The sequence below is a fragment of the Pongo pygmaeus genome, chromosome 1 (genome assembly GCF_028885625.2).
Source record: "Pongo pygmaeus isolate AG05252 chromosome 1, NHGRI_mPonPyg2-v2.0_pri, whole genome shotgun sequence".
Classification (NCBI taxonomy): Eukaryota; Metazoa; Chordata; class Mammalia; order Primates; family Hominidae; genus Pongo; species Pongo pygmaeus.
Window position 1 is genome coordinate 23,371,244 of NC_072373.2, and position 26,792 is coordinate 23,398,035.

The 26,792-nt window shown below is 41.1% G+C and overlaps 1 protein-coding gene across 2 annotated transcripts in view; it reads left to right on the plus strand.

The window, feature by feature from the left end:
• Positions 1 to 26,792, plus strand: part of ACBD3 (acyl-CoA binding domain containing 3) — a 44,020-nt gene that overhangs the window by 12,232 nt on the left and 4,996 nt on the right. Inside the window, exons 2-8 of one of the 2 annotated variants that reach the window (XM_054449861.2) lie at positions 10,274 to 10,415; positions 11,355 to 11,495; positions 11,578 to 11,652; positions 14,585 to 14,743; positions 16,898 to 17,072; positions 21,653 to 21,839; positions 23,874 to 24,158. In XM_054449861.2, the coding sequence (XP_054305836.1) occupies positions 10,274 to 10,415; positions 11,355 to 11,495; positions 11,578 to 11,652; positions 14,585 to 14,743; positions 16,898 to 17,072; positions 21,653 to 21,839; positions 23,874 to 24,158 (1,164 nt within the window). The remainder of the gene's footprint in view (positions 1 to 10,273; positions 10,416 to 11,354; positions 11,496 to 11,577; positions 11,653 to 14,584; positions 14,744 to 16,897; positions 17,073 to 21,652; positions 21,840 to 23,873; positions 24,159 to 26,792) is intronic. The other variant, XM_054449923.1, reaches the window with a different exon arrangement.

A 26,792-nucleotide genomic window follows, 5' to 3' on the forward strand; every position in this document is an offset into this window, starting at 1 on the left:
TAGAGACGGGGTTTCACCATGTTGGTCAGGCTGGTCTTGAACTCCTGACCTCAGGTGATCCGCCTGCCTTGGCCTCCCAAAGTGCTGGGATTACAGGCCTGAGCCACTGCTCATTGTTTTCTAGCATTCAGTATTCTTTTTTTGTTTGTTTGTTTGTTTTTGAGACGGAGTCTGGCTCTGTCACCCAGGCTGGAGTGCAGTGGCGTGATCTCAGCTCACTTCAACCTCCGCCTCCCAGTTCAAGCAATTCTCTGCCTCAGCCTCCCGAGTAGCTGGGATTACAGGCACCCACCACCACACCCAGCTAATTTTTGTATTTTTGGTAGAGATGGGGTTTCACCATCTTGGCCAGGCTGGTCTTGAACTCCTGACCTTGTGATCCACCCGCCTTGGCCTCCCAAAGTGCTGGGATTACAGGCGTGAGCCACCGCACTCAGCAGTATTCATATTCTCAAGAAGTCTATAGTCATTCTGATTTTTTATCTTGTGTATGTGACCAGTTTTTCTTTCTAGAAGTATGTAGGATCTCCTGTTTAATCTCCATGTTAAAAAATTAGAGAATTATTGTCTCCTTGTTTGTTTTCAGTGATTTTGCTGAATACTTGATAGTCTTTTCAGTTTGGAAACTTGGGCCCTTCATTTCAGGGAAATTTTCTTGTTTTCTTGTTTTCTTTCTTTCTTTCTCTCTTTCTTTCAACAGAGTTGCGCTCTTGTTGCCCAGGCTGGAGTGCAATGGTGTGATCTCGGCTCACTGCAACCTCTGCCTCCTGGGTTCAAGCAATTCTCCTGCCTCAGCCTCCCAAGTAGCTAGGATTACAGGCATGTGCCACCATGTGCCCGGCTAATTTTGTATTTTTAGTAGAGATGGGGTTTCTCCATGTTAATCAGGCTGGTCTCGAACTCCCGACCTCAGGTGGTCCGCCTGCCTCGGCCTCCCAAAGTGCTGGGATTACAGGCGTGAGCCATTGTGCCCGGCCATATTTCTTTGGTAATTTTCTCTGTTTTCACTCTTTGGTACTGATAATCGATCTTTTGGATTAAACTGCTAATTCTCTTACCTTTTGTTCCCTATTTTTCATGTTTATATTTTTGCTCTATTTTCTAGGAAATATCCTCAGCTCCATCTTCTAGATTTTTGGATTTTTTTTTTTTTTTTACATTTTTAATTTCCAAGAGTTCTTTTTTCTCTGAATTGTCTTTTTTTTTTTTTTTTTTAAAGTATCTGGTTTTGCTTCATGGATGCATTAGCTTCTGTTTCTGAGGATATTGACTATAAATTTTGAATGTTATTTCACTGTTAAAATTTATTTTAGTTTTTTTGTTTCCATGTTGGAAGCTTTCCTCAAATGTCTGGTGATCCTTGAGTATTTCATGTTAAAGGATAAGGTACAGAACACCTAATTGTAACATTAAAGTAGAAACCTTTTTTCTAAGGTGATGAGATGGAAGTTTTGTAGAAGAACCCTCAAATATCAGCATCTTTCAAATCAGTGTCTGTAGGTCTTTATTTGGGGCCAGTTTTTCAAGAAAATACTCCTATCTCCTGCATGGGATATATGAATCTGGTTGCCAACATTCAGGAACTAGGCAGGAGAAGTGGGGATGAGTGGGAGGTACTTACCATTTACTGGGGAAACATTTCATTAATCTAATAGTATACTCTAAGCCAAGTGTCCTAACATCTGGAGCATCCCTGATTTACTTTCTGTAGTAAATATCCAGCCCTCTACTGAGTAGGGGCAGGGTAGCCATCTGCCTGCTTGGGGTTGCCAAACACAGTAGGAGGGAGGATGGCTCCTTACATCTTATATAGACTTTAAACCAGATTCTTATTTTCTTCTACACTTCAGCTTTTAAAGAACCTGATGCCTTCAGTTTGTGAACCTTTCCAGGGTTCTCTTTTTTTTTTTCCCCCAAGACAGAGTTTTGCTCTTGTTGCCCAGGCTGGAGTACAGTGGCACGATCTTGGCTCACTGCAACATCTGCCTCCCGGGTTCAGGCGATTCTCCTGCCTCAGCCTCCCAAGTAGCTAGGATTACAGGCATGCACCACCACTCCCAGCTAATTTTTGCGTTTTTAGTAGAGACTGGGTTTCACCATGTTGGTCAGGCTGGCCTCGAACTCCTGACCTCAGGTGATCCATTCACCCTGGCCTCCCAAAGTGTTGGGATTACAGGCGTGAGCCACCACACTCGGCCCTTTCCAGGGTTCTCTAAATTGGCTTCCTTATTCCTTTTAGTGGGATTTCATTAAGGATCAGAGGTAATTGTGTGTGTTCAATCTATCATGTTTAACTGGAGGTTTATCTGCATGTTTTCTTTTCCAAGCAGAATTTGTTTTTGGTTTTGTTTGCCATAGAAAGCAGAATTCCAAAATTGATTGAATTAAATAACTTTGTAATAGTAATAATTAATGAGTGCAAGAGCCAAGGATGATGCCTGTGTTCCCTTCTGGGAGGACTGAAATAGAACTTTCCTTTAGGAATAGTGCCCTGGTTAAAGACTTTCGAGTTTCTACAAGGCTTTTTGTGTCTGTGCAGTTAGTGGTACTTATTACTTTCCTGCTAACTACATTTAACGTTTATGGTACCAGAAATAATTTAGAAGAAAATTATTCTTGGCCGGGCATGATGGCTCATGCTGTAATCCCAACACTTCGGGACTCTGAGGCAGGCGGATCACCTGATGTCAGGAGTTTGAGACTAGCCTGGTCAACATGGTGAAACTCCATCTGTACTAAAAATAAAAAAATTAGGTGTGGTAGTGCACTTCTGTAATCCCAGCTACTGGGGAGGCGGAGGCAGGAGAATCACTTGAACCTGGGAGGCGGAAGTTGCAGTGAGTCGAGATTGTCCCACTGCACTCCAGCCTGGGCGACAGAGTAAGACTCTGTCTCAAAAAAAAAAAAAGAAAAAAAAAAAGAAAATTACTCTCATCTGATTTAAAAGACTAAACTCTTGTGATGTGTCAACCAGAGCCACCTGAAGAGTAAGAGAGAAGCAACCTTTTGTGTAATACTAATAGTCTGCATAACAATATAGATTGTGAAGGATTTTTATTTTTCTGGTTTTTTTTTTTTTTTTTAAGCTTAGAACTTCAGTACTGTGTGAACTGTGCTATACCAAAAGTGGTAGGGATTAGCACAGCCTCCTGGGTTTTGTATATTCCTTGGGAGAATAATCTCTTAACCTCATCCCAAAGGCTGAAAATACATTGCTTTGACTTTAAAAATGTGTGTTAAAAAAGATAATGTGTATGTGTGTTTGATTACAAAGTACATATGCTTACTGAAAACTTGGGGAAATAAAAAATGAATAAATAAAATTAATTTGTAATACAGTCTTTTAAAAATAATTATTAGTATTAACATTTGAGTTTTGTTTCATTTTGAGACAGGGTCTCACTCTGTCACTCAGGCTGGAGTGCAGTGGCACCATCATGGCTCACCACAGCCTCAATGCCCAAGATCAAGGGATCCTCTCGTCTTGGCCACCCTAGTAGCTGGGACTGTGGTACACGCCGCCATGCCCAGCTAATTTTTGGGTTTTTTGTATGTGTGTGGAGACAGGATTTCACCATGTTTCGCAGGCTGGTCTCAAACTCCTGGGCTCAAGCAATCCACCTGCCCTAGCTTTCCAAAGTGCCAGGATTATAGGCATGAGCCACCAGGCCCAGCTGGGTTTGTTTGTTTGTTTGTTTGTTTGTTCGTTTAGACAGGGTCTTCATCTGTCACCCACGCTGGAGTTCAGTGGTGCTTTCACGGTTTATTGGAGCCTCGACCTTCAGGCTCAAGCAATCCTGAGCCTCCAGAGAAGCCTGGATTTCAGGCGCATGCCACCACACTCAGCTGTTTTTTAGTTTTTTGTAGAGATGGGGGTCTTGCAGTGTTGCCCAGGTTGGTCTCAAACTCCTGGACTCAAGTGATCCTCCCCCTTCAGCCTCCCAAAGTGTTGGGATTACAGGCGTGAGTCACCGCACCTGGCTGTTTGTTTTCTTGATTTTTTTTTTTTTTTGAGACAAATTTGGCTCTCATCTGGAAAAATTATTAATTTGGAGATTCAGTAGTAAGATTTAAAGAAAGGATTATAGAGCAATTATTTTTATTTTCTTCAGAGTCAGAATCTCAATGGATTGCCCAGGCTAGATTCTAACTTGTGGATTCAAATGATCCTCCGGACTCAGCCTCCCAAATAGGTGGGACTACAGGTGCATGCCACTGCAGCTGGCGATAGAGCAATTCTTAAAACTAGTAAGTGCATAAAAGAGTAAATGGGAATGCCAGGACAGTTCACAAGAATGGATATACTGTTTTGTTCATTCTCATAGTAGTTGACCCATAAAGTCAATTTCTTTTGTGAGATTTGCTGGGCGTGTTTTTTGATGAAGGCCTGTAAACAAAAACGTAGGCTTAAGCACTGAAGTTCACAGAGGTCAATGAATCTGTTTGCCTGACCAGGACTAACACTGAAAACGTATTCCTCTTTTTTTTTTTTTTTTTGAGACAGAGTTTTGCTCTTGTTGCCCAGGCTGGAGTACAGTGGCACAATCTCGGCTCACTGCAACCTCCACCTCCCAGGTTCAAGCAACTCTCCTGCTTTAGCAGCCCAAGTAGCTGGGATTATAGGTGTGTGCCACCATGCCTGGCTAATTTTTGTATTTTCATTAGAGACGGGGTTTCGCCATGTTAGGCTGATCTCAAACTCCTGACCTCAGGTGATCCACCTGCCCCAGCCTCTCAAAGTGCCAGGATTACAGGCGTGAACCACCGTGTGTGGCCACTTATTCCTCTTTTTAAAAATACATTTATTGGCCAGGAATGGTGGCTCACGTCTGTAATCCCAGCATTTTGGGAAGCTGAGGCAGGCAGATCACCTGAGGTCAGGAGTTCAGGACCAGCCTGGCCAACCCAATATGGTGAAACCCTGTCTCTATGAAAAATACAAAAATTAGCCGGGCATGGTGGCACACACCTGTAGTCCCAGCTACTCAGGAGGCTGAGGCACGAGAGTCACTTGAGCCCGGGAGGCAGAAGTTGCAGTGAGCCGAAATCACACCACTGTGTGCCATCGTGGGTGACAGAGCAAGACTCCATCTCAAAATAAATAAATAAAAATACTTTTTAAATTTGCACTATATTTTTAATTCTGCCAGGTGTAAAAAGGGCAGATATTAAAATAACATCCAAAAGTACTGAAACTCTACCAGGCACGGTGGCTCACACCTGTAATCCCGGCATTTTGGGAGGCCAAGGCGGGTGGATCACCTGAGGTCAGTTCAAGACCAGCCTGGCCAACATGGTGAAACCTCGTCTCTACTAAAAAATAAAAATTAGCCGGGCATGGTGGTTCATGCCTGTAATTCCAGCTACTTGGGAGGCTGAGGCAGGAGATTCGCTTGAACCTGGGAGATGGAGGTTGCAGTGAGCTGAGATTGTGCCACCACACTCCAGCCTGGGTGACAGAGCGAGACTCTGTCTCAAAAAAAACAAAAAAAAATTTTTTTACTTACCATCCCTCAAAGCCCCTGCACCTAGTTTACATTATCAAATGCTTGAAATAAAGAAGCAAGTTGGCCAGGCATGGTGGCTCATGTCTATAATCCCAGCACTTTGGATGGCTAGGGTGATTGATTACTTGAGGCCAGGGGCTCGAGACCAACTTGGGCAACATGGCAAAACCCTCTCTCTACAAAAACACAAAAATTAACTGGGCATAGTGGCACTCACCGGTAGTTCTAGCTACTCAGGAGGCTGAGGTGGGAGAATCCCTTGAGCCCAAGAGTTCAAGGCTACAGTGAGCTGTGATCGTGCCACTGCCCTCCAGCCTGGGTGACAGAGTGAGAACCTGTCTCAAAAAGAAGCAAACTTATCATCTGGTAGGAAATGAACCCTCCCCTCATTAGTAGAAAACCCAAATAGCAGTATTTTACAGATAACTTTATAGCAATAGTCAGAGATTTCAAAAAATTTTTTTCATATCCACTTGCCCCATCTATTAGTTCAAATCAGCTTCTTGCAGCAAAAAAATAATTTTGTATGTGTGTATGTTCGAAATTGCTACTTTGCATGACTAATCAGAAAAGTGGTCTTCAGGTGAATAGTTTCCGTGTGATTTTATCTTTACTGACATTTATTTAGATAAAACCACTTAATTGAATTTGTTCTTAAAAAGAGAAAGGAAAAATGCACTCTCAGGCCCACCACATCTTTTTTTCTTGAATCATTGGCAGCATATGTTCTTTTATAGGCTCAAGATAAAATGACATAAGTTAATGTCTTTTTTTTTTTTTTTAATTGGAATCTTGCTCTGTTGCTTAGGCTGGAGTGCAGTGGCATGATTTCGGCTCACTGCAACCTCCATCTCATTCAAGCGATTCTCCTGCCTCAGGCTCCTGAGTAGCTGGGATTACAGATGTGCTGCACCACCACACCCAGCTAGTTTTTGTATTTTTAGTAGAGAGAGGGTTTTGCCATGTTGGCCATACTGATCTCGAACTTATGACCTCAGGTGATCCATCTGCCTTGGCCTCCCAAAGTGCTAGGATTACAGGTGTGAGCCACTGTGCCCGGCTGCTTAATGCCCTTTTTTTTTGTTTTAAAAAACAAAAACTCAGCTCACACCTGTAATCCCAGCACTTTGGGAGGCCGAGGCGGGCCGATCACGAGGTTAGGAGATCGAAACCATCCTGGCTAACACAGTGAAACCCTGTCTCTACTAAAAATACCAAAAAATTAAAAAATAAAAGAAAAATTAGCCAGGCAGGCCGGGCGCAGTGGCTCAAGCATGTAATCCCAGCACTTTGGGAGGCCGAGGCGGGTGGATCATGAGGTCGGGAGATCAAGACCATCCTGGCTAACACAGTGAAACTCCGTCTCTACTAAAAATACAAAAAAAATTAGCTGGGCTTGGTGGCGGGCGCCTGTAGTCCCAGCTACTCGGGAGGCTGAGGCAGGAGAATGGCGTGAACCCGGGAGGTGGAGTTTGCAGTGAGCCGAGATCGCGCCACGGCACTCCAGCCTGGGTGACAGAGCGAGATTCTGTCTCAAGAAAAAAAAAAAAAAAACTCTAAATCACAAGGCTAAGATCAGAAGCTGGAGCTATTTTTCAAATTATCACCATTTGTTAAAAGCGAGAAGGGGGTGGGCACAGTGGCTCACGCCTGTAATCCCAATACTTTGGGAGGCTGAGATGGGTGGATCACCTGAGGTCAGAAGTTGGAGACCAGCCTGGCCAACACGGTAAAACCCCATCTCTGCTAAAAATATAAAAACTAGCTGGGTGTGGTGGCGCACACCTGTAGTCGTAGCTACTCAGGAGGCTGAGGCAGGAGAATCACTTGAACCCAGGAGACGGAAGCTGCAGTGAGTCGAGATTGTGCCACTCACTGCACTCCAGCCTGGGCAACAGAGCGAGACTCTGTCTCAAAAAAAAAGTGAGAAGGAAGTTGTTCTGGGCTGTTTCTCTAATAATTACCTGTGACATAGTAGTATAAGAAAACTTTTGGTGATTAATATCCTTATCAAGTATTTGATGATTAATGTCATCACGTATTATGTGTTGTATGTGCTATATATACTTTTATACAGCTGGCAGCACAGTAGGTTTGTTTACACCAGCATCACCATAAATACTTGAGTTACATGTTGCATCATGTTATGGTGGCTACCACACCACTAGGCCATAGGAGAATTTCAGCTCCATTATAATAATCTTATGGGACTACAGTCATATAAACAATCTGTCCTTTACTGAAATGCCATTATGCAGAGCATGACTGTACCACGTTGTTTCGACTTTCCCTTATTGATAACCTTTTAAGTTATTGCCAGTAACAAGAAAACAGTGCTGCAATGAATGTCCTTGTATCTGCCTCCTTCTATATATTTGGGAGTGCTTGTCAAGCATATGTAATGAGAACTGGAATGACTGGATCATAGGGCATACACATTTATAATTTTGAAATACAGGAGTCTCTCCTTGTCCATGGTTTTGCTTTCCCTGGTTTCAGATACCTGGGGTTAATCAAGGTCTGAAAGTAGGTGAGTAGAGTACAGTCAGATATTTTGAGAGAGAGAGAGAGATCCCACATTCACATAACTTACTGTTGTATATTGTTATATAATTGTTATATTTTATTATTGTTAATCTCTTATTGTATCTAATTTATAAATTACAGGTATGTACATTTAGGAAAAACATAATATATATAGGGTTCAATATTATCTGCAGTTTTAAGCATCCACTGGGGATAAGATAGGGACTGTTGTGTATTGCCAAATTGCCCTTCAAGGTAACTATAACAGTTTATACTTTCAGCATTCATATATGAGAATGGGTACCTGTTTGTAAGATCTTAATAACTTTAGATGTTATGTTTTTTGTTTATCTGATGGGAGGTGGGGTCTTGGTATCTAATGCTTTTAATTTATATTTCTTGACTAGTGGGGTTGAGTATCTTTTTGGATGTTTATTGGCAGCTTCTATATTTTTTCTTCTCTGAGTTTCCTGCTGTTCTTTAACCCATATTCTTCTCACTCATTAGTGATTTTATTTCACCACTATATACATGAATGAGACATATAGGTAGTATATACTACTTTCAAGCGCCCTCCCCGTTTTCTTTAAATTTGGTAGTCTGTTGTCATTGGAATCAACCAGTAGTTAATGCTACCATTTATCAAAGAAGCAGAACTGTTCTCTGAGTATTTCCCATTTTACCAGAACCCAATTTCATACGGCTTTTAAATGTTGATAGCAGTTGGTCTTTATAGATCAAGCCGGTCGCACTCTTAATTGCCTATATGGAAACCTACCAGAGCCAATCAGATGAAGGAAAGAAAAGCATTAATAGTTATTAATAATAATAATCCTATTACCTCTGAAGTAGCAACCTCTGAAGTGTAACCCTCTCTTTATTGATGAATAAACTGAGAGGTTGAATGGTCACATAGCTAAGAAGTGTCTCAGCTGAGATTTAAACCCAGGCCATCCAATTCCAAAGCCTTTTCCACCACATCATACTGCCTCAGTGGGATGGATACATTTTTGAATACAGCCTTTCAAAGTGTATGTAATCTCTTATGCATGATCATGTTAAAAGGGACTAATATAAAATTATTTTAAGTTTTTCTTTTCTCTTTTGGCTAAAAATTATTTTTAAAAGCTATTTTAAAAACCGATTGTTGGGCTGGGCATGGTGGCTCACACCTGTAACCCCAGCACTTTGGGAGGCTGAGGCAGGAGGATTGCTTGAGCCCAGGGTTCAAGACCAATCTGGGCAACACTGTAAGACATCATCTCTGCAAAAAGTAAAAAATTAACCAGATGTGGTGGCACGTGCCTGTAGTCCCAGCTTCTTGGGAGGCTGAGGCAGAAGGATTGCTTAAGCCTGGGAGGTCAAGGCTGCAGCCTGACTGCAGCTTGACAGATGGGTTTTTCTGTAGCAGCTTTAGCATAAATATTGATAGTTGGCTTATTTTTACAACCTAATTCAGGGTAGGCATGGTGGTTCACACTTGTAATGCCAGCACTTTGGGAGACTGAGGCGGGAGAATCACTTGAGCTCAGGAGTCCGAGACCAGCCTGGGCAGCATAGTGAGACCTTGTCTCTACAAAAATAAAAACATTTTCCAGGTATGATGGCGCATGCTCCTGTAGTCCCAGGTAGTTGGGTGGCTGAGGTGGGAGGATCACTTAAGCTCAGCAGGTTGAGGCTGCAGTGAGCTGTGATCGTGCCACTGCATTCCAGCCTGGGCAATAGAGTGAGACCTTGTCTCAAAAAATAAAATAAAAAAATCAGCATACAGGATTTCTGTCTTAGGTTTTGTTATTAATAAAATGTAGTAATTGGGCCGGGCATGCTGCCTCAAATCCCAGCACTTTTGAAAAGGAGGCTGAGACGAGAGGCTTGCTTGAGCCCAAGAGTTCGAGACCAGCCTGGGCAGCCCTGTCTCTGCAAAAAGACAGGTTTGGTGGCACGCACATGTAGTCCAGCTACTTGAGGGGCTGAGGTGGGAGGATCATTTGAGTCCAGGAAGTCAAGGCTGCAGTGAGCCGTCATCACACCATTGCACTGTAGCCTGGGCAACAGAGTGAGACTCTGTCTAAAAAAAAAATTTTTTTAAGTAGTAATTGAAATAAAAATTTCACTATTAGTGTTTGTGTCTATTACAGGCAGTTTGTGACATACTTTGTAGCAAAGCTTTAGTATATAATGCTGAAAATTGTGTATTTTGCCTGTGCTGATTGTTTTCTTTGTGTTTCTTTTTCTTATAGAAAAAGATGGCAAAGCATTTCATCCAACTTATGAAGAAAAATTGAAGCTTGTGGCATTGCATAAGCAGGTTCTTCTGGGCCCATATAATCCAGACACTTGTCCTGAGGTTGGATTCTTTGATGTGTTGGGGAATGACAGGAGGTAACAGTGTTTTTCTGTATAGTGAATTTAATGAGAATAATGTTGGCAAAAGGTACAATGTGTGTTGGTTAAGACGTGAATAGCTGGTTCATTAGCTTGGAATAAGAACTGAACATTTTTGCTTGCAGCTTCTGGAGTCTTCAGATATTTATCTGTTTTTAGCTTAGAGATGTTTATGGTTAAATATTGTGGAAGAACTGTATTCATCTGATTATGAACGTAAGACAAGTAGAGCTTCATTTGATTCTTCCCAAATAATATTAAAAGTAGCCATTTAAAATATATAGTAATTGATTCCCTTACTGAGGCATAAAAAAAATTGTGAGAAAAAAAGAATACATTGAGTATTTTTGTTTAATTAAGGCTCAAATATTATATAAGAAAAATAGGCCGGGTGCGGCAGTTCACCCCTGTAATCCCGGCACTTTGGGAGGCCGAGGTGGATGGATCATTTGAGGTCAGGAGTTCAAGACCAGCCTGGCCAACATAGTAAAACCCCATCTCTACTAAAAATAAAAAAATTAGCTGGCGGTAGTGGCACACGCCTGTAATCCCAGCTACTCGGGAGGCTGAAGCAGGAGAATCACTTGAGCCTGCGAGGCGGAGGTTCCAGTGAGCCAAGATCGCGCCACTGCACTCCAGTCTGGGCAACAGAGTGAGATCCTGTCTCAAAAAAAAGAAAAAAGAAAAAAAAAGAAAAATTGATACCCTTTTGCTATATGGGAATCATCAGCAATGCAGTTGTTTGGATTGTATGTGGCATATCTAATTTAGTAAATCAATACATACTTGTTCAAACTTGAAGTTTTGAGCCTTTTGCTTCCAGTAGAATCATTCTTCATTTTAGTTACAACTGAGAATTATTCATATTTATGTTTAAATTTAAAAGTTCTGATTCTACTAAGAAGGGGAGGTAACTTTTCTTGTTATTCCTTACAGGAGAGAATGGGCAGCCCTGGGAAACATGTCTAAAGAGGATGCCATGGTGGAGTTTGTCAAGCTCTTAAATAGATGTTGCCATCTCTTTTCAACATACGTTGCGTCCCACAAAATAGAGAAGGAAGAGCAAGAAAAAAAAAGGTGAAGTTTGAGGGCATGGAATACTTTACTGCTGCGCATCCCAGTGTACTGATGCTTTTGTTTTATAGAGTGTCTGTTCTAGTTCTAGATCAGATGTCTTGCTTTCCTTGGATCCCCACTTCTTGTGGCAATTGTTCAAACTTCCTGATGTGAGCAGGTATTTATAAGTTTTGGGGGGAGGGAGGACTGCTTCCTACTGGCCGTGCCTTTAAAAGGAACCTCCCATCCATCATGGCAGCCTTCCTTTTGTTTTATGACACTAAGTTTCTGAATAAGCCCCACCATAAACTCAACCACTCCTTCCTCCCTATCCTCTGGTCTGACATACCCTTTGTTGCAGTCTCCCTTGAGCTTCTAGAATACTTATGCTCCGTTTCATGGTTTGCATCTATGCTACCTTATATAGACATTCATGTTGGCTTTGGCTTCCAGCTGGCTTATTGATTATTTTTAAGTTTTGGAGGAGGAGCTACTGAATGTGCTGTTTATGCTTATGGGATTCTCTGTTGTAGTTGTGAATTAGAATTATAGTTACACCTTATTTATTTAGTGGCTATATTTTCATCAATTTTGACTATCTAAAATTTTAGGTGATGAAAATGATGCTACAAAACCAATTTTTCTTCAGGTTATGTTATACTTTTTTTTTTTTTTTTTTTTTTTTTTAAGATGGAGTCTTGCTCTGTTGCTATTGCTCAGGCTGGAGTGCAGTGAGACGCTCCTCTGCCTCTTGGGTTCAAGCAGTTCTCCTGCCTCAGCCTCCCGAGTAGCTGGGATTACAGGTGCCTGCCACCAACCCAGCTAATTTTTGTTTTTAGTAGAGATGAGGTTTCACTATGTTGGCCAGGCTGGTCTCAAACTCCTGACCTCAGGTGACCCACCCGCCTCGTCCTCCCAAAGTGCTGGGATTACAGGTGTAAGCCACCTCGCCCAGCTGATGTTATTCTTTAAAAACAATTGATTCTCTGGTTTCCTACCTTAACCTGGATTAGAAATAACAGATTAGAAGAGAAAATAGCTAGATAATTAGGGACATAACAGAAAGCATGAAAAATAGACACGAGAATTATAAAAGCATGGCAGTCAGGGGTCATTTAATATGAAGTAATATGAAGGTAAACTTCTCCATTACAATAGTATGATGTACAATTTTTATGTTTATAGCTGTAACCCCTGAGTCATCAAGAGATGGAACATTAGATATTATTTATTCCTGTTTAAGATAATAGGAAATTGCTTGATTACATTTTCAGAAGATAGTTATCCAAAGAAAGTTTTTTAATCCAAAGGAAAGGTTTTGATTCTTAGGAGAATAGAATGAGATTTAACTGGAAAATTGATTTATGTCCTGCAGTCCATTGTGTAGTGATGTTGGATCAATCAGGTATCGCTAGGATGTCTATAGAAGTATCTATATATTGCTTTGTAAGTTCTTATTTTAATGATATATATGCATATTTCTCTTAAGCATTGTCAAAAGTTACTACTCAACATATAGAGCTGCATTTTCTTTTTAAAAATATACTTTTGTCATGGGATAAAGTCCATATAGAATTATTTTAAAGTGTTTAAGAGTAGACTTCATCTATCCTGAAGCTTAAGCTCTGGCTTGTGAACCTTCTTGCCCTGTACCAGCTGTGACACATTAAAAGTAGGTCATGGCCAGGTGTGGTGGCTCACGCCTGTGGTGGCTAACATCTGTAATCTCAGTCAGTACTTTGGGAGAACGAGGCGGACAGATCACTTGAGTCCAAGAGTTCAGGACCAGCCTGGGCAACATGGCAAAACCCTGTCTCTACAAAAAAATACAAAAATTAGCCGGGTGTGGTTACAGGTTCCTGTAATTCCAGCTACTCAGGAGGCTAAGGTGGGAGGATCATTTGAGCCTGGGAGGCAGAGGTTGCAGTGAGCCAAGAACGTGCCACTGCACTCCAGTCTGGGTGACAGAGTGAGACCCTGTCTCAAAAAAAAAAGTAGGTCATGTTATTGCTATATTTTGAGACTTGGCTGTGGCTCATGTAGTTGTTAATCACTTAGGAGTTAGAGGGGAGAAAGGTGAGGTAGTCCAGACAGTTCTCGTGGTAGGACCAAGAAATGGTGTCTTATCTGATACTCCTTAGAAATCTTCTCTTTCATCCTGTCTGCAGCCTCCCTGAACACCATACCACTCTCAGACCCTGAAGATGTCCATTCCTAGCACAATAGGATCTGTTCTTTTTGGAAGGGTCTTGTGGGGTGGGTGAAAGCTGGGCAAGGGATGCCCTGAGAGGTTAACCGTTCTTTTCTTTTTTAAATTAAAAGCTTTACAAAAATTTTAATTTCAGAAATAATACACAAATATATGCAATATAAAGATTTTCATTTATGGCAGTATGTGAAACACAAATTGAAAAAAATCTTTTTTCCCACATTTCTTTTATTTCTGCTCTCCTCTGTATAGATAATAACTGATAAACTTAGGGTATATCCTTCCAGATCTTTTCCTTTGTGTTCACCTTTTTTTTTTTTTTATTAAGCAAATGTATTAAATGTCTTTACATATTAGGCATGTATTTCTATCCTTTGGCTTTGCGATGTTTCAGGGTGGATTTTTTACTTCTATACATGTTTGTCGAGTGCTTGTTCTTTCCAGCACTGTGCTAAGCCCTGAGGATGTAGTAGTGTGAGATAGGCAGTCTCTTCCCCTGTGGAGCATCTACTTTAATGGGTAATGCAGATCTATTGCTGAATGTATCACACAAATTTAATTATAATGACAGCAGGTATTATGAAGGAAAAGCTTTTTAGTGCTGTGAGCCTATATTAGAGGGGATCCTTCAGGGTATAGGAATATCATAATGATTTAAATAGTGTCTTATGGTGGACACATTTCTGTTGCTATGCAACAATAATTATTCTTGATGTGATTTGTATATTGTGAGATTGATTCCCTGTAAGTTTTTGCTAGTAAAGTGTATGTATTTTAAATTTTGATGTATATATCCACATTGTTCTCTAAAAAGGTCATGTCAGTTTTCCCTGGGAACTAAAGTTTTATTTTTAAACGGGATTCAACATATAGGGTTCATTCTCTATCCTTTGCCTTGTAGGAAGGAGGAAGAGGAGCGAAGGCGGCGTGAAGAGGAAGAAAGAGAACGTCTGCAAAAGGAGGAAGAGAAACGTAGGAGAGAAGAAGAGGAAAGGCTTCGACGGGAGGAAGAAGAAAGGAGACGGATAGAAGAAGAGAGGCTTCGGTTGGAGCAGCAAAAGTAAGTTTATTATATGGCTTATGTTTTAAAATGAGAAATGGAAAAAAAATAGAAAATAAGAAATGAGTGGGCTAGGTGTGGTGGCTCACGCCTGTAATCCCAGCACTTTGGGAGGCAGAGGTGGGCAGGTCAGCTGAGGTTGGGAGTTGGAGACTATCCTGGCTAACACAGTGAAACCCTGTCTCTATTAAAAATACAAAAAAATTAGCTGAGCGCAGTGGCACATGCCTGTAATCCCAGCTACTCAGGAGGCTGAGGCAGGAGAATCGCTTGAACCCGGGAGGCGGAGGTTGCGGTGAGCCGAGATCGCGCCATTGCACTCCAGCCTGGGTAATGAGCGAAACTCCGTCTCAAAAAAAAAAAAAAAAGGAATGTATTAGAAGGTTTTGGCGTTCACTTGCAGAACCCAGAGATTGGAAGCAGGAGCTGAGGTTGCTTGGTTGCGCTCTCTGTTTCTTGTCTCTGCTTCTCTCAGCTTATGTCTCTGCTTCATTCTTGCTCTCTGCAAATTGTCATTGTCTGCTTTGGCATATGCAAGGCTATCCCAGGATTTATTTGGTCTATGTTTCCATGCATCTGACAGAGACTGGCTGGAATCTGTGAGACCCAGTTGCAGTTTCCCAGGACAGAGAATCTTGTTGGTCCAGTCTATGTCAGATATCCATTTATAGTCCTTAGTACAAGATTTGGAGGCTGCAACTATTGCTTACTCAGTAAGGGCTTTGAGACTCAGGGACTGACAGGTTCTTCAAGAGGGAGCTGTGGGTATAAGGAGGCAGTGAGTATAAGGAGGGAGCTGTGGGAAGTCAGTCTGAATTTGTAGGGGTGGCATGACTTGTAGGTTAAACCAGAGAACATGAGAGTCCATTGATTTCTTCTCATTATTTCTGGGTAGTTCCTCAGAAAAAGGTTTAGTGCTAGCCTCAAACTAATCCAGGGCCTCATTCAACTTTGGAGAAAGACTATGAATGCAGCTCTTTTTTGGGGGAGGTTGTCCTAGGTGGATCGAGTGTCGTGCTGTATGCAGGACTTTGTGAGGATTTGCTTTGTTATCTATTAATAGATGGCTTTGAGGTCTCTGTTAAGTTGGTCACATAAGTAAGTTAAGAAGCATGTGGTTGCTGGCCGTGGTGGCTCATGCCTGTAATCCCAGCACTTTGGGAGGCCGAGGCGGGTGGATCACTTGAGGTCAGGGGTTTGAAACCAGCCTGGCCAACATGGTGAAACCGTCTCTACTAAAAATAAAAAGGTTAGCCAGGCGTGGTGGCAGGTGCCTGTAATCCCAGCTACTTGGGAGGCTGAGGCAGGAGAATCGCTTGAATCTGGGAAGTGGAGGTTGCAGTGAGCTGAGATCACGCCACTGCACTCCAGCATGGGTGACAGAGTGAAACTCCGTCTCAAAAAAAAAAAAAAAAAAAAAGCAGCATGTGGTTTATCTATAAAAGAATATGAGTATCTCTAAACTAAGCATGCCAAGATACTTTCAGTATTTCCTCTATTAAGACAGGCTTTAAATTAAATGCTGTGGACCCTTAATTTTTCACTGGCTTTATTTATACTTACCAGGGCCACCTGTAACATCTTCCAGCTATTCTTCTGCCTCTTACTGTTTTTTATGTATTTAGGTACAGAAGCCATAGCCAACAGTTAAATACCTCATCTATGTCAGAGATGACAGTCCATCATCTTACAGCATCATGGTAAATTAGTATAGCTCTGGAGCCAAACTGCCTGGATTTGCATCAGGCTCTAGCATCTGCTAGCAGTATAGTCTTGGGCAAGTTACTGAACCCTCTTTCATAGGGTTGTTGTGAGGACTAAATGGGTTAGTATGTGTGAGTACTTTCAACACTGCATGGCACATAGTAAGGGCACAATAAATGTTAATAATTATGATGGTGGTCATGATGGTGATGATCATATGCTTATCTTCTATCCCGAATTTTCCTGGAAAATCCTAAGTAAAAAATTAGAGGCCAGGCTTATTTTCTTAAATCTTTCTTCTGGACCCAGAACACATACTAACTGGTGTACATTACTAGCTTAGTTGTTTTTAAGAGTTACAGACTATAAAAATAAGTAATAAGGACATTTTATTTTGTCATGAACAATCTCCTGTAGCCAGACTAGTATATATATTTTTAATGTTTTTAGGCAGCAGATAATGGCAGCTTTAAACTCCCAGACTGCCGTGCAGTTCCAGCAGTATGCAGCCCAACAGTATCCAGGGAACTACGAACAGCAGCAAATTCTCATCCGCCAGTTGCAGGAGCAACACTATCAGCAGTATATGCAGCAGTTGTATCAAGTCCAGCTTGCACAGCAACAGGTACGATAGACAACCCTAGAATTCAGCCTTAGAGAGAGTTTTTAGTTTCATTGGAACCCAAGTTCTTTTTTAACAGTCGCAAATGAATTTTGCATTAGTTAGCCTCTAAGGTGTAAAGTAACTTTTGGGTGATCTTTTAGGCAGACTTGAGAATTGCACAGGCAATTGTGAGAGAAAATATGTGTTATCGAAGCAACCGATGATGTTATATTGTCATAAGGGTATTTGGGAGTTGTATGGGTTGAGTGTCTTTACTGTGAGTCTGGCATAGACCCTAATAGTGGTCCTGGAACATGAGGACCTGAGTAACTAGCCATAGTTCAGAGATGTCCTTCAGGCTGTGCACTGTCAGAGGCTCGGACAGCCTCCAATGGGAGGACTCCTCTGCCCTAAGACTATGGGCTGGTTCTGCAGAGCTAGCTTGGGTCCATTTGACTTTGTGTTAGGCAGCATAGTTAGGCAGTGCTCATAACAGCACGTTGCTATTCCTCCTCCAACTGCCTGCCCCCAAATATTTTGCTTCCACATAGGAGAGGTTGGTTTAGGTAAAAGAACATGGGACTGGGAGTCTCATAACACTTGGATTCTCTTCGGGCTTTGACATTACCTTGTTTGATCTCAGACAAGTTATTACTGCTCTGATTGTTCTACCCTTTCTTTCAGTCCGTAACAATAGGATATAAAATCAAAGCACCTGTCCTGTTAACCTCACAGGGCTATCAGAGGAGTCAAATGAGAAAAGAGTTACCCTGTGAATGATTTTTGTACTTGTGGAAGACACTAATTTTACATTCATTTTTTACATCTTGTGCAGGCATAAAATACCTCCTTAAACTTAATGTAGCTTAGTTTAACTTACTTAATTTTCACTTATAAAGCAGTTACCACCTGTCAAAAAATCTGAGTGAAGAAAAGTGTTACATTATAGTTGCTCAGCATTTCTTACTGCATGAAATAATCTTTGTTGTTTTTGCCAAACTCTTTAAATTCCTTGAAAATGTGTATTCTTACTAAACAACCTTTTCTCCTGAGTCTTTGGCATCAGTTAGAAGTTAAAAAGCACTGCAAGTTTTTTGTAATCCTGAAGAGGAGGAAAAGATGCCAAACCAGAGTTTATTCAAGATAAGTGGTATTTTTGAGAGATTTATTCTCTCTCCTCTGAAGCCTGTTTCTACTTTAGTTTCACTTCCATTTTCCTGCTTCTTTGATAGGCAGTGAGATCATTTTTAATAGCACATACACTCCGTCCTGTTTATAGGTTGCTATCATTTAATGAGAAGAAAGTCAAATAGGACAAAACCACAAATCTTTGAAACAAAACTAGAAAGCCATAATGGAGGCTGGGCATAGTGGCTCATGCCTTTAATCCCAGCACTTGGGGAAGCCAAGGCCAAAATGGTTGCTTGAGGCCAGGAGTTTGAGACCAGCCTGGGCAACATAGGGAGACCCCATCTCTTAAAAAAAGAAAAAAAAATTAGCTGGGCACGGTGGTGCACGCCTCTAGTCCCAGTTACTTGGGAGGCTGAGGCGGGAGGATCACTTGAGCTCAGGAGTTTGAGGCTGTAGTGAGCTATGATGGCGCCACTACATTCCAGCCTGGGTGACAGAGTGAGACCCTGTCTCGAAAAAAAAAAGGCATAGGCCAGGTGCGGTGGCACATGCCTGTAATCCCAGCACTTTGGGAGGCTGAGGTGGGTGGATCACCTGAGGTTGGTAGTTCAAGAACAGCCTGACCAATATGGAGAAACCCCATTTCTATTAAAAATACAAAATTAGCCGGGCATGGTGGTGCACATCTGTAATCTCAGCTACTCGTGAGGCTGAAGCAGGAGAATGACTTGAACCCAGGAGGTGGAGGTTTCGGTGAGCCAAGATTGTGCCATTGCACTCCAGCCTGGGCAACAAGAGCGAAACTCCATCTCAAAAAAAAAAAAAAAAAAAAAAAAGCCATAATTGAGATTAGAGTGATCAAACTCAGTTTATCAAATTGATTGGTTGTTTCTGAGAAGAGAAAAGGAAAGGGACTGGGGAAGGAACAAAGGGAACTTTACTCTTATAAAATATTAATTTTTATATAAATAACAAAATGAACACATTTGTTAATTTTGGGGTGTAGATACATTTGTGGTTGTTTGTTATGTTGCTTTTATACCTTTCTGTGCTTTTTTAAACTTCCTAATAACAGGAAGAGAGTATGTAAATATATCATTACAATCTGTTACATGTAGTACAATAGATTCATGGTCGGGGGATCCCAGAGAAAGTTGTTTTTCTGCTAGAGCCTTTCAAGAAAGGATTAGTGGAGGAGAGGGACCATTTGAGCTGGGCTTATTGATCATCAAAAATGCTCTTTTGCTTTCCTGTCATGCAGTGAATGTTCTGAGTGTGCTGACTTGTTTTGATTTTAGGTACTTTTTCTGGAAGCTAGTATCCCTTCTAGAAAATTGATGTGGAAATTATTGAAAATCCAGACCTTGGAAGAAGATATCTTAAAATCTTAAGCGTGTTATTAACCTGTATTAGCAGCAAAGAGAGGCATTGCTATTCATTTAAGTAATTGGCTTGTAAATGATACATTCAATGAAATGTGTGTAGAGATATGCCAAAATATATCGTTATCCCTACCCCATGGGATCATAAAGGCTTTTTTCCGTGTGTGTGTGTGTGTGTGTGTGTGTGTGTGTGTGTGTATGTGTGTATTTTTTTTCCTGCAGTGAACATATGCGTACTTGCTTACTTGTGACAGTGTTTCAGTTTAAAACATTGCTTACATGCCCAAATGCTCATCAACAGTAGAATGGATAGATTTTATCTTTTCATGAGGGAATAACTTAATAGTAATGCAAACAACAAAATACAATTACTTGTGATCCTATAGATGTAGCTTATAAAAGTAATGCTGAGTGAAGGTAGCCAGACACAAAAAAGAACGTATACTATACAACCCATTTCTTTAAAGTTTTAAAATAGACAAAGCAAATCTATAGTGTTATAAGTCAAATAGTTGTTACCCTTCAGGGCAGGTGCCCAGAAAGGGGTACCAGGGAATATTCTGGATGCAGATACTGTCTTGATCTGAGTATTAGTTACATGGATGTGTTTGATTTATGAAAATTGATCAAGCTATGTAATATCATTTGTACACTTTTCTACATGTATGTTGTAATTCAATTTATAGTTCCCCACCAAAGTTACCTAAGTAATACTCAGATATTTGAAGTAGTATCTGTCCATATTGATTTAGAAGAGGAATGTCCCAAAATAGTCCTTTGGATTTAGATGTTTTTACTGCCATTTTGACTCAGAGGACATTTTGATTTTATATTTATGAATACACATTTCAATCATAACTATATAAACAGTGACAAATTTTCATTGAGAAAATATTTTTAACCTCAAATTGCATCCTGTAAGTCTGTTTAATTCTTAGGTCGGGTGGGGGGAGGGGGGAGGGATAGCATTGGGAGATATACCTAATGCTAGATGACGAGTTAGTGGGTGCAGCGCACCAGCATGGCACATGTATACATATGTAACTAACCTGCACATTGCGCACATGTACCATAAAACCTAAAGTATAATAATAATAAAAAATAAAATTAAATTAAATAAAAAAAAAAATTCTTAGGTCAGCATTTTACAACATTACCAATTTTCAGTTTCATTGTGATCATAATTTTTCCCTGAAGTTTTAATTTATTGATTTTTGGGGGTCAATTATGTTAGAATAATTGTCCATATTTGATTTTTTTATTACTTTGGGGGCCCATACCAGATTTTGCCAATTATAGCTTCTGCCTTTGTGAATTTTCTTCTGTGACTATTCCCACCAAGTTTAATTTAATTTTTCTAATTCAAATTTTGTGTATTTAAAGTTTATCAAGATTTTTTTCTTCCATCAATTTTAAGAGCACATGTTACTGTGTTCAGTTTTTGCCTTTAATAGTTTTATTTTGGGTTGATTATTTCTACTTTTTTTTTTTTTTTTTTTGAGATGGAGTTTTGCTCTTGTTGCTCAGGCTGGAATGCAATGGCACGATCTCAGCTCACTGCAACCTCCGCCTCCCAGGTTCAAGCGATTCTCCTGCCTCAGCCTCCCAAGCAGCTGGGATTACAGGCCGTGCGCCGCCATGCCCAGCTAATTTTGTATTTTTAGTAGAGACGGGGTTTCACCATGTTGGTCAGGCTGGTCTTGAGCTCCTGACCTCAAATGATCCACCCACCTTAGTCTCTCAAAGTGCTGGGATTACAGGTGTGAGCTACTTTCCCTGGGCTTACTTACTTTAATTTTTCCTGGTTAGTTTTTATGGTGATTCTCAGATCACAGAAATGTGAGCCTTAGTTGCAGGTTTTTGTCCACATTAATTTTTATTGATTTTTTATTATTTTTAGCTGTCAGTTTGATATTGTACTACTAATATTCATTATAGACAGGATAAAAACTGATAAAAATTTATTAGTAATTTCTTGAGCATAGCACTTTGGTAGGGCAAAAGCATGGTATCAGATGTACTCCAGGGCAGATGTCCTATTTGTTAGCCTTCCTGGTCAGTGTGTCTTCACTTTCTCTTGATTTGTAGGCAGCATTACAGAAACAACAGGAAGTAGTAGTGGCTGGGTCTTCCTTGCCTACATCATCAAAAGTGAATGCAACTGTACCAAGTAATATGATGTCAGTTAATGGACAGGCCAAAACACACACTGACAGCTCCGAAAAAGAACTGGAACCAGAAGCTGCAGAAGAAGCCCTGGAGAATGGACCAAAAGGTAGGTTTTGCATACGTGTTTGTTCAGATGTCATAATTCCGAATCTGTGAAAGGCAAAAGTCGTGAAGTCAGGTTATGATTAGCTTTTGAGAACAATTACATATTTGTGAGAGTTGAACATTTTTTTATTCTTTTTAGTCTGAATCTGATGCTCTGGTGACTCATAGACCAGTGTAGAAGAGCAAATCAGATGTCTTTGGACACTTTTAAGACAAAAGTTATGTTTTGTCTTATCATATATATATAAATTATCTATTGCTGCATAACAAATTACAGGCTGGGCGCAGTGGCTCATACCTGTAATCCCAGCACTCTGGGAGGCTGAGGCAGGAAGATCACTTGAGCCCAAGAGTTTGAGGCTGCAGTGAACTATGATTCCGCCTGCCTGGGTGACAAAGCAAGACTCTCTCTCAAAAACAAAAACAAAAACAAAAACAAAAACAAATTACACCTAAATTTAGTAGCTTGAAATAACAACAAACATTATTACTATCTTGCACAGCTTCAACAGGTCAGGATTTCAGGAGCAGTTTAGCTGAATGGCTCTGACTTAGGCTCCCTCATGAGATTGCAGTCAAGATGTTGATGCCAGGACTAGAAGATCTGCTTCCAAAATGGTTCTCTCACATGGCTGGCTTTTGGCCAGAAGCTCAATTCCTGGCCCCATGAAACCTCTCCATAGGGCTTCTTGAGGGTCCTCAAAATAGTTACTGGCTTCCCCTAGCAGAAGTGGCAGTGTCTTTTATGCCTTGACTTTGGAACTCCCAGCATATTCTGTTGGTCACACATACCAATCCTAATATATTGTGGGTGGTGACCTCACAAGTGCATGAAGACCCAGAGGTGAGGATCCCTGGGGACCATCTTGAAGGCTGGCTACCATATAAATAGATATATTTTTGAGACTAACGTATCATGTTACCTAGAAAATAACTGCATTTTCAAAGCTCTACTAGCTTTCCATGGGCAGCTCATTTGTTCATTCAGCAATTAGTTGGTTTCCTGAGTGCTAGGGGTACAGTGGTGAGGCAAAATAACACACAGAAAATATAGACTGTAGCTGTGATAAGTATGGTGATGGAGAGAGAGGTACATTATCTTTGAGAGAATGTAAAACACGGAAGTGTGACCTAGGCAGAGAGGCCACCAGAGGCTTCGCAGAGGAAGGGACAATTGACCTGAGATATCTGAAGCAAGAGGAGTTAACTAAGTAAGGAGGAAGAGGAGAGCATTTCAGTGACAGTGGTCAGGGATGGTGGTATGGTTCATAAGAAATTTGGTTTCAGAGATCTTCCTTGTCTGTTTAGAACAAGTAATAATTGCTTCAGAAAAGGCTTTGAAATCCCTTGGTTTACTGCCCCCTTCCCTTTTTTTTTTTTTATCAAGGGATTATACTAGCATTTTCAAATGAGAGAAAATATTTCAAAGGCTCTGTGACTAACTTTGAAAAACTTACTGCATAGTCAAGTGCACATAGATACTGCTCAGTAACAAGACTTTATCCCTTTTTCTCAATCCCTAGTGGTTCTAATCCTGTCCGAGTTTTTGTTTCTTTGAGCTCCTTTAGAATAGCCCCTAGAACTTTGGGATAGTTGGAGGTGAAGAATTTTTCAACAGACAGGCTGAAGTCAAAGTCCAGCTTTCTTTGTTCACATCCACAAGAGTAATTTATTCCTAAAGTCAGAATCTCTCTTCCTTGCTAGAATATTTCCCTCACTCCACCTGGGGCCTTCCCAAGGTCATTCTTGAATCCCCATAGAGGGAGTGTTGAAAAAAATTCGTTTCTAAAATTGTGGGCTGCCATTGTTACTTGAAGAAGTATGATGACCTCTGAGTGCCTGCAACATTGTTAAACATAGTAATCTGGAGAGACTCCCATGGGGAGGCTTTTTTATTCCTCCAAGTCCTTGATCTAAGCTAGACCATATTGTACTTGGTGCCTGAGTACAACTGATCAGGTAGTCCTATGAAAATGTGGCTACCTGCAGGGTGAAGGCTCTTTTTCTTTAGCTTTTTAATTCCTGTTGCCTTTAGAATCTCTTCCAGTAATAGCAGCTCCATCCATGTGGACACGACCTCAGATCAAAGACTTCAAAGAGAAGATTCAGCAGGATGCAGATTCCGTGATTACAGTGGGCCGAGGAGAAGTGGTCACTGTTCGAGTACCCACCCATGAAGAAGGATCATATCTCTTTTGGGAATTTGCTACAGACAATTATGACATTGGGTTTGGGGTGTATTTTGAATGGACAGACTCTCCAAACACTGCTGTCAGCGTGCATGTCAGTGAGTCCAGCGATGACGACGAGGAGGAAGAAGGTAGAACCCTTGGTCCATATTCAGTAGCTGCTGGGTTGTGTGTTGGCAGAAATGGTACATAGTTCAGGTGTCACCCAGCCTTATTCTTCCAGACTAACACTTCATGCTAGGGAACACTTTCTTCATTAGTGGGACCTTGGGCTGAAAATGTTGTGAGAACAGGCTCCTTCCTGTAGGGCACTGGGGCCTGAACCTGAATTTTTCTGAATGCCAGGAAAATCTATTTGGCAATTTGCTATTTTACTCCTTTCTGAATACTGTTTTACTTCTAACCTTGTGTGTTGAAAAGCCAAATATGCAAGATCACTTCAAAAAAAAATTTTTTTTTTTTTGAGATGGAGTCTCACTCTGTCGCCCAGGCTGGAGTGCAGTGGCGTGATCTCTGCTCACTGTAGTCTCGGCCTCTTAGGTTCAAGCGATTCTCCTGCCTCAGCCTCCTGAGTAGCTGGCATTACAGGCACGCACCACTGTGCCCAGCTAATTTTTTGTATTTTTAGTAGAGACGAGGTTTCACCATGTTGGTCAGGCTGGTCTCGAACTCCCGACCTTGTGATCCACCTGCCTCGGCCTCCCAAAGTGCTGGGATTACAGGCGTGAGCCACAGCACCCGGCCCACTTTGAAAAATTTTAAAGAAGCAAGTAAGAATTCCTGTCAACCCTGGCATTTATTTAAGTTTATATTGTTGATACTAGCTTTTTAGGTCATTATTCTAAAATTTTTTATGTAAATACAGAAACTCACCAGAACATTCCACTTAAAAAAATTTCAATTATTTTTCCATTTGGAAATCCCTATGTTGCTAGAGTGGAATTTTTTTTACTTCCTCTGAATAAGTAGACAAAATTGGGTGTTTTAAAGGACAGTCTAAAATATCTTGGTCTAAGAAATAGGTTATAAATGTATTGCTTTTTGAGAAGATGGTCTCTTTATTTTTGTTACCCAGGAAAGTTAGAATGTAGGGTTTGTTTATATACACTTAATAAGCACTTAATTTATTTGTTGACTTGGTTGAAAGTGATATGGAATGCATGCCCTGTGAGAATGGAAAAGCACCATGTCTCAGTTCTTCCAGACTAACTGACCTTGCAGGTGGCTTGTAAACAGACTGCTTGTTCTTGAAGAGGGTTGGCAATGTTGCTTTACACATTACAGTGGGATAAAGTTAAAACGATATGGTTGAAAGTACATGGAATAAGCCTGAAAGTTCTATCAACTTGTGAAATACGGAGTTGTCCAATCATATTACCATACCATGCAACACCCTGGGGCCTCTGGGGCTATCTACAGAAACATACACAGTAGGTGTGCCGTAACATTTCTTGAAATTAAGTTTAATATTCAATTTAACAGTTAATATTTAATGCTAATCAAAAGATAATCCAAAAATAATTCCATACCATTATCTACATGAACCATCAGAGTATCCCAGAAATTTCAGTACATCTTGCAGATTGACTTTTACCCCAGTAGCAGATTTAAAATCCTTCATTATACCACAGGTCCAGATTCTAACTGGTAAATATGGAAGCATGAGCTGCTTTGTCTTACATGGCATTTTGTTTTCATCAGTCTTTATTCCTGAGTACCACCAGCAAGGTAAAGCGTTGCCCATAAATAATACTGACTGAGACAGAAAGAAAAAATGTAAGATTGAAAAAGCCTGGGCTGGGCACGGTGGCTTACGCCTGTAATCCCAACACTTTGGGAGGCCGAGGTGGGCGGATCACAAGGTCAGGAGTTCGAGGCCAGTCTGGCCAACATGGTGAAGCCCTATCTCTACTAAAAATTTAAAAATTAACCGAGCATGGTGGCGGGTGCCTGTAATCCCAGCTACTCAGGAGGCTGAGGCAGGAGAATCACTTGAACCTGGGAGGCAGAGGTTGCAGTGAGCCGAGATCACACCACTGCACTCCAGCCTGGGTGACAGAGCGAGACTCCGTCTCAAAAATAAAAAAAAGAAAAAGCCTGTCTGGGCATGATGGCTCACGACTATAATCTCAGCTTTTGGGGAGGCCAAGTAAGGAAGATCTCTTGAGGCCAGAAGTTTAAGACCAGTCTGGGCAACCCGTTTTGTAGAGTGACACCCCATCTCTACGAAAAAAATTTTTTTTTAGTTAGCTGGGTGTGGTGGCATGTACCTGTAGTCCCAGGTACATGGGAGGCTGAGGCAAGAAGATCACTTGAGTCCAGGAATTCGAGGCTGTAATGAGCTATATGATCACACCACTGCATTCCAGCCCAAGCAACAGAGCTAGGCCCTCCCTCTAAAAAAAAAAAAAAAAAAAAACAAACAAACAAACAAAAAGCAGTTAGAGAGCAGGACTGTAGCAGATTAGCCAGGGGGCGCTACTGTTTTCTCATGTGACCTTCAACAACATCAGAACCTGTTCTGTCCTTTCTGTTGCATCACAGGGACTCATTAAAGTCAGACTCTCTGCACATGTCTGGGAAGGAAAGTTTTTTGTATGCGTACAAATTACTGTACTTACAAAGAGCTTTTTGAGGCCAGGCATGGTGGCCCCTGCCTGTAATCTCAGCACTTTGGTAGGCCAAAGCGGATGGATTGCTAGAGCTCAGGAGTTCAAGACCAGCCTGGGCAACATGATGAAACCCTGTCTCTACCAAAAATACAA